Here is a 13,689-nt window from a genome sequence, read left to right on the forward strand (position 1 = left end):
TAGTGTGTGGTCTCACACACTGACCTCAGGTCTGCAGGGACTGGACTTCTTTATGAACCCGTCTGGACTCAGTGTGTGTTGTCTCCTAACGAGCTAAAGCTTTGAGCTTGTACTAACTGATCACACTGATCAATTAATACATTTATTGGTGCTGCAGACACAAACAACAGAATTATTCACATCCTTAAGAAAACATCCAGTGCTTTTAAATCAAGTAAGAAGGTTGGTCTGAGCGAGCTGCTGCTCGACAGGAACACAGATCTTCATTAAACCTCAGACACGACGCCGTCGCTGGACTCAGCAGCTTTTCTTCCTCATCAGAACAAAGCTCTCTGACTGTGAAGGGGTGCACTGCTCCTTTAACAGAGAAATAAATGATATTTGTGTCTCAGGATGTTTGGATCAGACGATCGGCCATGTTGTTGTGTTTGACCTCCTCCTCAGATTAACGATCAGCGGATCATTAAGAGTCATAAAGGTGATTAATTCTATTGTACAAACACAAAGGTGGATTAACCGTGTATACACCCTTTAATCTGACCTGTGGTCTGCACAACAACAAACCTCTGGATGAAAACACGGCTGGATTACAATTATCGTCCGAGTGTGGGAATTATCTGTGACCAGGATTAAAGAGGAAACCGTCACAGACATTCATGTGAATCTGAGGTCAGAGGTCAGACAGGAAACCAGCAACATCACTGAGGAGTCTCTGTGGTCGGGGGTTTTCTACTTTAAGGTCGAGTCTCTCCTCAGCTGAGGGACAGAAAACTTTCATCTTCCCTCTTCATTCATCATGTTGCAGTTCAGACGGGTCTCAGCTGTACGTGATTCCTGAAGTAAAAGGCCACGATGATGGAACAGTCACATGACTTCCCCTCGTGTTGAAGATAAGACAATGATGATGCTTCATGATAATTAAAGTGTTTAAACTGAGTGTCTGTGATGCGTTCACAGGTCTGTCCATACAGTCAAAAAAGTCACGACACACTGTGTGACTGCAGTGTTTGGGCGTCCACATACTTTTGGCATTGTGATTGTATCTCTAACACATGATGGACTCAGAGGTCAGAGGTCAGAGGGCGTGGGCTGCCTCAGCTGCGTCTGCTTCAGGTGAGCTTTGGTCTGCAGGTGAGCCTTCAGGAAGGTGAGCAGGCGGAAGTGTTTGCCGCAGGCGTGGCAGCTGTACGGCGTCTCCCCGGTGTGGATGCTGCGGTGCCTCATGAAGCTGGTGGCCAGGTTGAAGGTCTTGGAGCAGAGGGAACACCTGTAGGGCTTCTCGCCGGTGTGGGTGTACCTGTGGTCGCGCAGCAGCTCCTTCAGCCGGTAGCTCTTCCCGCAGATGTCGCAGTGGAACGGCTTCTCGCCCGTGTGACTCCTCTGGTGAACTCTGAACTGCGACGGGTTTGGGAACTTCTTGCCGCAGACGTCGCAGGTGATGACGGAGCCGGCGGCCGGCAGCTCGTCGGCGGGCAGCTCGTGCGAGTGTTTGCTGATGACGTGGTTCTTCAGGCAGCGGTAGCTCTTCCCGCAGACGGAGCACAGCTGCCTCTCTCCGGTGTGGATGGCCTGGTGGCTGCGCAGGTTGGCGGCCTGGGTGAAGCCCTTCCCGCAGGTGGAGCACTGGTACGGCCGCGCCTCCTGATGCACCAGCTTGTGGCGAGTCAAGTGGCAGGCGTGGTAGAAGCTCTTGCCGCAGACGTCGCAGATGAAGGTCTTGTCGAAGTGAGTCATCCGGTGAGTCTTCAGCACGCTGACGCAGGAGTAACCTTTCCCGCAGATGTCGCAGTGACACGTTTTCTCGCCGGTGTGCCGCGCCTTCACGTGCAGGTTGCGGTGAGCTTTGTGGTTGAATCTTTTGGGGCAGTAGTCGCAGGCGTACGGCAGCAGCCTGTGCTCTTTGATCTCGTGGTCACGGAGCTTCAGGACGCCGGTGAACATCATCCCGCACACCGAGCACACCGGGTGAGACTTCCTCTGGTGGTCGGAGAGTCGCTCTGCGTTTGGAAACAACATCCCGCACTGCGAGCACTGCTGGTGACTTCCTGACGTCTCTGCGAGCGCCGCCGTGTTTCTGGCTTTCCTCCTACGGCTGCGGCGCTGCTGCTTCCTGCTGCATGCTGCAGAGACCCCGCCCTCCTCTGCTGTGGTGGCGCCGGGCAGAGGTGAGGACGGCCGAGCGTACTCGTGGTCGGGGAAATCAGCCTGAGGGGGGGGGGAGGGGGAGGAGTGTTTCCTGTGCATCACTTCACCTGTTCCCTCGGTGCAGCTGCTTTTATCTTCCCCTGTAGACAAAGACACAGAGGTCACTCAAGGTCACAGAGGTTAAAGGTGGTCACATGACACCAGCGTTGACAAACGTCAGCCATGTTTCCTCAGTCAGGTGAACTCACCGTCAGCACTGGTGCCGTTCTGCAGAGAGACCAGCATACACCTGGAGTCGACAGCGGCGCTCTGAAAAACACAAACAGTGACAGTGTTCAGGTGTGTTCAGGTGTGATCAGGTGTGATCAGGTGTGTTCAGGTGTGTTCAGGTGTGTTCAGGTGTGATCAGGTGTGTTCAGGTGTGTTCAGGTGTGTTCAGGTGTGTTCAGGTGTGATCAGGTGTGTTCAGGTGTGTTCAGGTGTGATCAGGTGTGTTCAGGTGTGATCAGGTGTGGTCAGGTGTGTTCAGGTGTGTTCAGGTGTGATCAGGTGTGATCAGGTGTGATCAGGTGTGTTCAGGTGTGATCAGGTGTGTTCAGGTGTGTTCAGGTGTGTTCAGGTGTGTTCAGGTGTGATCAGGTGTGTTCAGGTGTGTTCAGGTGTGTTCAGGTGTGATCAGGTGTGTTCAGGTGTGTTCAGGTGTGATCAGGTGTGTTCAGGTGTGTTCAGGTGTGATCAGGTGTGTTCAGGTGTGTTCAGGTGTGATCAGGTGTGTTCAGGTGTGATCAGGTGTGATTCACTCACTGACCCCATAAACCAGGATGTAGGTCTGTTGTGTGGGGGGGGGCTCAGCTCCACCGTCCTCACCTGTAACACAGAGCAGTGGAAACACCTGTGACTGAGTCTTTCCTCTCTGGACGTTTCCTGTCCGACCTTCAGGAGGAAACAGGAGCCAGAGTGTTTGTTGTATTTCTCAGTACGAGGCGTTCAGGGACCCGAGGACTCGTGATATTTATCATGAAAACAGAATCAAACGTCCACGTCTTCGGTCACAACAAACAGGATGTAAAACTCAGAGTCTGGGTCAGTGCGGACGTGACGTCCAGATGAAGAGCGTCTGTTTAACATCGTGACTTTTATGTTTTTATTTTGTGTCTCGTGATTTTGTTGTCTGCGAGAGAGAGAGGGAAAATAAATCTTCAAAAGGCATGTGCATGGAGCGTGGCCATGATTCAGTGTCAGATGAATGTGTTGCTATGTCGCTGCTGTTTTACTGCTTCCTCCATCTTTTCCACCTCAGCTGAGCAGGAAACGCACCTACTGTCACACCTCAAGCCTCTGTTCAGTGTCCGAGCTTCAGACTCACCATCAGCGCTCGGTGTCTTCATCACACCCTCACCGCTCCGGTCGGACCGAGGAGCATCGCTCTGGTCTCCTGGAGCCTCGTCCTGCTGCACAGCAGCCAGCTCCACCATCTGCAGCAGCTTCTCCACAGCTTCAGCACACAGACGCTCCACCAGAGCGCCCAGCCGCTGCTCAGTCAGTGTGGTCACACATCAGAACAGATAACAACAAAGCATCACCTTTTAATAACAATAATAACTTATATTTTTATAGCACCTTTCAAGGTACCCGAGGCCACTTTGCAGAGTAAGAAGACAAAAAGTAAATAAATAAAACAAATAAATGATTGACGATCATTTTACAATATCTTCATATGTTTATGTACAAAACTCTGAATGTGTAAAGTAACTACAGCTGTCAGATAAATACACTACAGTAGAAAGTATCTAGTATCCAAGTATAAAGTAGCATAAAAAGTACAAGTACTTCAGAGTTGTACTTAATGACAGTACTTGAGTAAATTTACTTAGTTACTTTCCATCACTGTCTTGGTTGAACACAACATCTGAAACATCTTTTGACTCTGGGAAGCTGTAATAGACTAAATACTTAATCTAATCATTTGAAAAAAAAAAATGGGCAGATTATTAAATATTGATAAGAATTGCTAGTTGCACCTCTGATCAATATTAAGAGGAAGCATGCCGAACAGTAGCAGGGTATGTATTGTCATTGTCTACTTGGTGTTGGATTCAACAAACAGTGTTGAAAGAGAATGTTTAACCCTTCAAGTCTAAATTGTTTGTTAGGATATTGTATTATGTTCCACAGTGAGTATAAATCAGCCAACAACATGAAAATCCTTAAATTAGAGGATTAGTAAATGGAGTTTGGTGTGTGATTCCGTTCTGCTTTTCACACTGGACCCAGCCTGGGACCAGGCTGGGACCAGGCTGGGACCAGGCTGGGACCAGGCTGGGACCAGGGAGGGACCAGGGAGGGACCAGGCTGGGTCCAGGCTGGGTCCAGGCTGGGACCAGGCTGGGACCAGGGAGGGACCAGGCTGGGACCAGGGAGGGACCAGGCTGGGACCAGGCTGGGACCAGGCTGGGACCAGGGAGGGACCAGGCTGGGACAGCCGTTAGCCCCAGGGAGGGACAGCCGTTAGCCCCAGGTTCCTTTAGTGAAGGACCTGTCTATAGAGTCACTGAAACTGCTTAAATTAAGTCATTTCTAAATGGAGTTCGTTGTGTGTCTACATTGGAAGTTTTAGTGTGCGGTCACTGAAACTGCTTAAATTAGACGATTTTAAAATGGAGTTGTGTGTGTGACTTCATGAGAACTCAACCGTTACAACAACTAATATTTAAACACACACACTGTTACTCGATCACCTCCCGTCAACCACCGGGACCGAAAGAGTTAAACCCCAGTTAGCCGTTGGCTACAGTTAGCCGCGGTTGCTTACCTCAGTTTCGGGATTTTGTTTATTTAAAGAGACTTTCTCCGCCGCGGTAAAAATCTCCGCCACCACGGCCTTGGCCAGATTACTCACGATGAACGCCACTTCATTTTTTAAAGTGATTAAATCCACCATTTTGAAGATTTCTGTCACTAATGATGCAGGTTAGCTTAGCAAACAAACGGCTAAAGGGACTGTTGCGGGTAAAGGAAGTGATGTAATTGTCTCATCCAACGGTTAACGCCTTCCAAAGTAAAAGTACTACTGCTCTACTGACTACAGCTAAATTATTAAAAATAAAGGTTCTTTTTACGAGCTTCAGATTTATGATTTTTTAAACAGTTTTATTTCTTCCTTTTCTCGTTTTACATTCGTTTTTATCATTTTACCTTTTAGTTATTTGACTAGTGCTAATAGATTGGAGAATGTAAAAATGTAAAAATACAAATAAAATATACTCAAACACTGAATCAATAAAACTCACTTTTTTTATCTTTAATGTTAAATTTAAGGTAACAACTAACTTTGTTTTTATTCAAATTAATTTGATAAGTCGTTTTAAATAGTTATTAAACTACAGATATTACAAGTCAGTTTCAGACTATTTCAGACATGTTACTGTCACAGCAGGATTAAACCAAAAAAATAAAAATAGAAAAACTGAATTTTAACAAATGTTTTTAATTTTTAAAATATAATTTGACATAATTGAATTTCATTAAAAGAAAATGTAATGCACGTGGAAATCTGTGGCTGCCAATGTTTAAATATAACTAACTCGTCTTAAACCATTTTCTGTGTAACTGTTTTTCTCCTGAACGATCCTGAAAAACCACTTCCTGGATATGTTACCATGACGTATCCACTATATATGTTGTAACATGTACAAAAAAGTTTAATTAGCCTGGTTAATTAGACTTAAATAACACTATTCTGCAATGTTTGTGTAGTGTTATTGACATAACAGCACAAATAAAAGTACCATTGTTTCCAAAAATACTTTGCTTTTTATTCATCACCCTGCACCTGTTGCTGTAAATACATATGATAATATCAAACAAATTCTTTTTAAATATTACATTTAAATTACATTCCTTCACAGAACTTCAGTCTGATCAGTGCTTGACAGACAGTCAAACTATAAAACACCAACAGGAATAAAACATTGAATATTCTCTTATTTTCCAAAAACACAGATATAAAACATACTCTCAGTACAATACAATGATAAACACACAGACGGAGACATCTTCATTTACACCCTCCTCCAACAGTTCACGTCTGTCAGAACAGACTCCACTCAGTCCGATTCCTCCACGACCATCTGACTCTTAGTGGAGGTCCTCGTTACGCTAGCATGACGTTAGCATTTCTGGGAGCACAGAGAGATGGCTAACGGAGCCGAACACGTTTAGTATTTTAGCTCAGTTATAGCATAATCAGTAGCATTTGCTTCATTATTGAAAAGCTGTGGATAGATCAATCAAAAAGTAACATATTTGTCAGTTAACTTCATAGTTTTCAATGGGTTGTTAGCTTGCTAATATTTCTTATTTCATTAGCAGCTAACACCTTAGCATATTGGTCATGACTTTAATGTCACATTTTACATCAACAGTAAAGATGTTAGCATGATAAAATATTACCCATGTGCTGATAGTTTAGCATACAACGTTTGGTAAAATACTAGCACTGAAATTTTACATATTCAATTACTAATTTTAAATCTTTGTTAGCCTTTGTATAATAGTTTATCTTGCTAATATTTTAGCATGCTAACATGCCCACATATTACATTTTAAATGAACAGTAGCTGTTTCTTACCACTGTAAAATAGTAGCCATGGGCTAATATATAAGCATGCGAACATATTTGGCAGGCAAATTTAAGTGTTTGGTAACATGCTAAATCTATAGCCCACTGGCTAGTAGTTTAGCATACTAACACTAGCACTGAAATAATACATTATATTTTGTCAGTTAACGTTTGTTTGCATAGAAGGAAATGCCCACAGGCTAATGTCCAAGTTAAATACTTAAAATGCTTAAATACAAGCGCTCTACTAAGTGTTTTCTTGAGAAATAAATAAAAATAAATAAATAAAATAAAATAAAAATGAATAAATAAATAACTAAATGCGTTTGAAAAATTGGTAAATTTAGCGACAAAGTCGCTAAGTTGGCAACATTGGCTGTCGAGCTACTGAAGTAGAAACTTTGCATAGTAACAAATGATGTAATGGCTGTTCATTGATTGGCTGTGCTCCCTGAAAAAGGAGCCAATGAAATCACTGTGCTCCCAGAGCAGAAACGTCCGATCAACCTTCAGCTGTGTTCGTCCGAGTTGCCACCACTCTGCCGCCGCGGCGAGGAGGCGCACCTCCCTCCCTCCTCCTGCTGCTGCTGCTGTTTGGAGGAGCTGGACAGGTCGATGGCCACCTCCTCCTCCATGTCCTCCTCCTCCTCCAGCAGCTCCTCCTCCTCCACTGCCTCACGCTCCACCCCCCGGGCCTCGCCGCCGCCCCGTCTCTCCGAGGCGTCGCAGAAAGAGTCAGAGCGGGCGGAGTCAGACTCCCGAGGGCTGGAACATTTTTTGGCCATTTCTAAAGACTTTTTGTGCATTCCTGTGAGGACATGAGGACAGAGACAGAGATTCAGTCCAGTCTGCACGACACACATATTATTATTATTATTATTATTATTACACTGTTTAAAATCGTATAAAATACTATAAGAATATATAATCTCACAGTCAACTGAATGAACAAAAAGCTGCATAAACTCGGAGCCCCGCAGGAGACACCTGTCCGTCTCCTGCGGGGCCCCAGGGGCCTCCTGGTCACAGCTCTGATTCAGTCATAATGATGTTTACTATTTATACATCTCTAATAAACAGCTTGTTTACAGGCTACAGTTTGTATATGAAAGATGAAAGAGTCTGATCTTACATGATATTTATTTATGCAAAAATAAAATAAACATGTTCTCAGGCTGTGAGCATCTGCATCAGCAGTTTTGTTGTTGTAACAAGTGAAATTTATGTTATTATCATTAAATAAAATAAGGTTTTCCTGTGATATGACCAAATGTATTTACACAAAACTGTCCTGTTACATTAAAGTCTGTGAAACTCTGAACTGAAATAATTTAACATCTAAAAGTATCAGGAATCACAACTGTGAAAAAATAAATATGAATCTTTTCTGAGGGTTGACTGTTTTATAAATAATACATCACTTTATTTTAACATATTAAGTGGAATCCTGTTGACACCAGGTGTACATGTTGTAAATACTCTTATATGATGTGAGCATTTTAACTGGTGGCAGGACTCGATGTGTCACACCTGTGTTAGATCAGGTGCGGCCTCAGTACGGAGCTTCACTGGTCACATTTTTAACATAATAAAACTGTCTGTGAAGCTCCGGATATTATCATATAAATATATATATAATCATTTTACTTTAACACCTAAAAACCGCTTCCATGTTATCTGCTGAAAATATAAATTGTTGTGTTAATATTGATTCCCAGTGTGTGTGTGTGTGTTCAGTGTGTGTGTAGCCTGTGTATTGATGCGTGGTGTGGTGCGTGTGCGTGGCACTGACGTGCATGCGGCTCACCGAGCAGCCAGGGGGCGCAGGATCCCATCATGCCGTTCTTGGCGGAGTTGAGGATGGACTCTGGCAGCGGGATGGAGTGTCGCACCATCGCCCCGTACAGACCGTACTCCGCCATGACGCTGCTGCGACCCCAACACTTCTCCCGCTTACGCCACTTCGCCCGCCGATTCTGAAACCACACCTGGAAAATACAAGAAAACAGAAAAATTCAAAACCACACCTGGAAAAAATAAATACAAAAAAACCCTTGAAGACCTGAGTTACTGTCAGTTTACAGACGTTTGTCTTTATGGGATTAAATAGAGATCCATGAAATATAAAGTTATTAGAGATAATTGTAAATCCTGTGGTTTAAGATGCAAATTAACCTTCAATTCATATATGTATGAAATATTTTTCTTTCCTGTCCAATAATCATCTTCAGACCCTCAGATTTCTCTCGTGACCCATTGGAGGGTCCCTGACCCTCATGTTGGCAACTGTATCTGGTAAAAAGGTTCAGTAGAATATAAATGTCATTTTTAGGAGACATGAGACTGAAAATCTGTCTAATAATTAATTTCTCTTTATGTTTTTCATGGTTCACTTTATAATTAATTTTGTCTTTTTTGACTGAAAGAAAACAATATTGTGAATATTAAAGTTTTTAATATGATTGATCTCGAAGACACAGAACACACTTATACATCATATACACATGTACAATGATGTATCATCATACATAACTTATAAGCTTGTTGTGTAATTTAAACACTTTAAATTCATCCTGAAGAGATCATCTAAATCTGCAGTCAGACATGTGATTAGTCAGCTGATTATTGGTGATTGATCAGCTGTGTCGATCAGCTGTCTCACCTGTATTCTGTCCTCGGGCAGCTCTGTCTTCATGGCGAGCATCTCTCGGGCGTAGACGTCGGGGTAATGAGCCTCGTGAAAAGCTTTCTCCAGCTCCTCCAGCTGGTGGGAGGTGAACACCGTCCTGCAGCACAGAGCACAACGTCACACACCTGAACACACACCTGAACACACACACCTGAACACACACGCTGCACTTCAGTCAGTAACACGTCAGTATGAAGTTTCACCAGATTTACAGCAGAAATCTTTGGTTTTTAATTTCTCTCAATTTTCTGTGAAAATCATTTGAGTCCAAACAGAATTTATCTGCTTGAGTCTAAAGGGTTAAAAATAAAGACGCCAGTTTATATCTGATTAATCCTTAATTTCTTTAATAACATGATATTTTTTATAATTTGCTGTTATCCAATCTTCTGTCTTATTCTGTTTTCTGATGGTTTTATTTAAACTGAACCTGAAAAATCACTGATGCACAAACCTACTGTGCAAAGATAAATCATTCCAATCTATATTTGTTTAGCTTTTTATAATAAAAAATGATTAATAAAAATATTGCATAATTTTAAGTGACATATAAACTGCTTGTTCAAATGATGACAGATTTTTGTAAGTTTCAACCAATAAATCGGAATTTTGTCAATTTATTTTTCACTTTTTTAATCACTTTAAAATATCTGAAACATTAAGTTTAAAATATGTTTATATTTATAATTTAGCTTTAATCTCCTTTGACTGGAAACATTTCAGCCTCAGTGACTGAGTTTCTCTGCTGTTTAAATCCTCAGGGATCAGGTTTACATCAGGTTCTGTGACAGATGTTTCAGACTGAAGGATCCAGCTGATGAAGATGAAGATGAAGATGATGTCATTGAGTCAGAGGAATCAGTAAAAACTCACCTGTGTCTCCTCTTCTTTCTCTTCTGATTGTTTCCTGAACTTTTGGAGTCGTTTCTGTCGGAGAGACACTCCTCATCTTCAGGAGGAAGAGCAGAAAAAAATATCTCATCAACACAAAGAGTTTTAGAGATTAGTTCTAGTTTTACTTTGAAATTATCTAATTTACTTTGTTTATCTAAAGGAAAAAGAAAAAGTTCGTTTCTTTATTCACAGATTAAGATCCAATTAAATCAACAGCCTGATCTGTCAAATAAGAATTTCACCTGAATTCAGAGCAACAAGCGGATTCTTCTGAACCTTTAAACTGGACAAACCTGACCGTTAAACCCGAGCAGAGCCGAATTCAGCCGAACCACAGATTAAAACGAAAACAAAAACACACAATTTACAGTCAAAATAATAATAAAATATATGTAAAAAAAAAAAAAAAAAGAAAAAACTCAAAACAAAACAAAAAAACAAACTAAATAATTTCATGTTCGACATGTTCAAAAAGGACGCAAAATGTTAAAAACCCGAGTAAAGCCGAAGTGAGACGAAGAGAAAGACACTTAAAAATACAATTCAGTTTAGAGAAAAAACGCTTAAATTTAACGTTTTCTTGTTTGTTTTTTTAACGAAGAAAAGGTTGTAGAAACATTAGCAGGGCCGAACTTACACGAAACTAAATGTCGTTTTTAAAACACAAATTAAATAAAAATAAAAAAAGTCCAGTTCAAAGGTTCAGAGTAAAAAAAACCGCCAAATTCAATAAACTGTTTAAAAACTAGGAAAACACGAGTCAAACCGAACTAAACCGAGGTGACAACGATCCAGGTTCTGTCACTCGTCAGGCCACGTTAAACACTTTGAGCAATAAAAGAGTAAAAGCCGAGCCGGGCCGAGCCGGGCCGGGCCGTACCGGAGTAGGCGTCCCGTTGGGCCTCGAGGTTCTGCAGGTAGTGGCTGTCGGCCCGGGCCTGCAGCAGCGGCAGGTGCCCGGGCAGGAAGCAGGGCGCTCCGGCCGGTTGCTGAGCCGCCAGGCTGCACAGGAAGCCGAGGCCGAGCGGCAGCGACCCTCCCGGGAAGGAGAACCCTCCGAGGCCGCCGCTGGCACCCTGCGGCTCGGCCCCGGGCCCGGAGCACGCCGCCGACAGGCCCGAACCCGGAGCACCTCCGGGCTGCTGCCGCGCCTGCAGGTCCGACTCCAGGCCCAGCAGGTCGGTGATGGCAAAGCCTTTAGACCGGAACCCGGAGCCGTGCAGCCGGGATTTATCAATCCCAAATCCTGGAGATAACATCTTCACTTTGGGCTTCTCTTCGCCAACGTCCTCCCGGCCCGTCATGATGCTCATCAGGGTCAACTCTGGTCCTTCAGCGCCGAGGAAGAGGAGGAGGAGAAGGATGGACAGACCTGAGGGGGCCGGGTGGCGGGCTCCATTTATCCCGCTCCGGTCTCCAGGGGTCACAGCAACATCCAATCAGAAGTGAGAGAAGTGAGAGTGGGCGTTCCCATTTGTCTCCTCTCAATCCCAGAGGATTAATTGCCACCAATTTTCTTTCAATCCGATCAGGATTTTATCCAGAGGAGGAGGGGGAGGAGGAAGAGGAGGAGGGGGAGGAGGAGGAGAATATTTCAGTTATATTGTTTATCTTGGATCAGAGTCAAACATCACCAGGATCATGAGCTTCTACACTGATCAATAAGGTACCAGAGGAGAGGCGGGAAACAGAACCGAGGCCTCGAGGAACCGATCTGATCAATTATCAAAAATCAACAACTAAAACATCACATTTTGTCTCAATGTTTTATTCCTTTGTAATTTATTCGCGCCATCTTTAGACCAGCTGGTAAACATAAACATAAACAACCATAATTAAATAAACAGGAGAGAAAATTTATTTCTAAAAAGTTATTTGTAAAATAAAATGAAAATGTTTGTTTATTGTAACTAATGCAGCGAAAAATAAATTAATAAAATTAATACAAGATAAAAAAAGATGAAATATTAATGATGTGAATATTTATTGGTCTGATTGTTGATCAGGTATTTATTTATTTATTTGTTTGTTTGTTAGTTTGTTTATTCGTTTCGTGAGTTAGTTAATTCCTTTAGTGGTTAGTTTATGGAACCAGGGAATTTATGAAATCATTATCATTTTATATAATGAGATTAAAAAATAATAAATAAAATAAGAAACAGTGAATCACAAAGTTGAAACAGTAAAAATAAATAAATAAATACAAGAATAAAACGAAATTTAAACGCGTATTAAACAAATGTAAAGATGAAAGAAAAGACGGATCTCATATAATTAAAACATACAAGCAAATTAACTCAAAAAACAAAATTATTGAACTGAAAACACATGTGCATTAATTCCTGCTGTAACTGAAACTGAAGTGATTGATTGGTATTGATTAGCATTGGGAATAAATAAAGGACCTAATGTTGTGAATAATAAAAACAATAAAGCAACTGATGACCTGTTAAAGCTCAATAATAATGTCTGTTATAATATCTTTATTATTTTCATTTCATTTTGTTGCAGCAGATTTTCATCATTTGCTTTAAATTCACAAACAAACAGTTTTTCTTTCTGCTGTTTAACTTCACATGATGGAAAATGAGCTGTGTGTGACTGAGGAGATTTAACTGTCTTTAATCTGAGTCATTTGCTTCGACTCAGTGAAACTGTGACGTAAAAACACAAACACTGAGATTAAAGTTCAAAACTGCCTGAAATTTGCTTTAATTATCTCTCATAAGCAGATTCCTCTAATTGCTTTTTAAAACCGGTTGACCATTTTTACCTTCTTACACACACACACACACACACACACACACACACACACACACACACACACACACACACACACACACACACACACACACACACACACACACACACACACACACACACACACACACACGCTGCCAGCCTGCAGTCAATCTCCAGGGATTAAACACTAACTTGGCCCTAATTTCCAAACTGACTTTCATCATGAGGAGCTGATTTTCACTCCGTCTCACTGAGGATGATGATGATGATGAGGATGATGATGATGATGTGTCAGTGTAATGTTTTAGCTCTCACGTCCAGTTACACCGTCACACACTGTGGTTCCCTGAATCATAAACAGAGCAGCGTTTTCACAGAAGAAGAAACTGTAAAAACACTGATGTCACTTCTTCAGTTGTTGTTCTCCCTCTTCTTCTTCTTCTTCATATATTTTTCATATATTTTCCACTGTTTCACTCAGGTAAGGGTGCGTTTTAATTTAGTGACATTTAAGTTAAAACTGAGTTCATGTTTTTTTCATATGGAGTAAAAAATGATCCGGTTGTTTTTCTCTCAGGTGACTTTTATTCTGTACTGA

The 13,689-nt window shown here is 42.2% G+C and overlaps 2 protein-coding genes across 3 annotated transcripts; both read right to left on the reverse strand.

Moving 5' to 3' along the window:
* Positions 1-128: 128 nt before the first annotated feature.
* Positions 129-5,152, reverse strand: LOC130180928 (zinc finger protein 135-like). The gene is made up of 5 exons (XM_056394586.1): positions 4,958-5,152; positions 3,512-3,677; positions 2,954-3,012; positions 2,394-2,454; positions 129-2,285 (listed from the first exon to the last, which is right to left on the reverse strand). Exons 1-5 carry the CDS (start codon positions 5,084-5,086, stop codon positions 1,069-1,071), a joined length of 1,632 nt encoding a protein of 543 aa, XP_056250561.1. The 5' UTR covers positions 5,087-5,152; the 3' UTR covers positions 129-1,068.
* Positions 5,153-5,956: 804 nt separating this feature from the next.
* vsx1 (visual system homeobox 1 homolog, chx10-like) lies at positions 5,957-11,759 on the reverse strand. 2 transcript variants are annotated; one of them, XM_056395882.1, is made up of 5 exons: positions 11,230-11,759; positions 10,329-10,404; positions 9,429-9,552; positions 8,574-8,754; positions 5,957-7,574 (listed from the first exon to the last, which is right to left on the reverse strand). In XM_056395882.1, the coding sequence occupies exons 1-5, from the start codon at positions 11,660-11,662 to the stop codon at positions 7,276-7,278; spliced, it is 1,113 nt and encodes a 370-aa protein (XP_056251857.1). In that variant the 5' UTR covers positions 11,663-11,759; the 3' UTR covers positions 5,957-7,275. The 2 variants fall into 2 exon arrangements, with proteins under 2 accessions (XP_056251857.1, XP_056251856.1); XM_056395881.1 differs by having other exon boundaries at positions 8,559-8,754.
* Positions 11,760-13,689: the final 1,930 nt, after the last annotated feature.

The sequence above is a fragment of the Seriola aureovittata genome, chromosome 14 (assembly GCF_021018895.1).
Source record: "Seriola aureovittata isolate HTS-2021-v1 ecotype China chromosome 14, ASM2101889v1, whole genome shotgun sequence".
In the NCBI taxonomy this organism is placed as follows: domain Eukaryota; kingdom Metazoa; phylum Chordata; class Actinopteri; order Carangiformes; family Carangidae; genus Seriola; species Seriola aureovittata.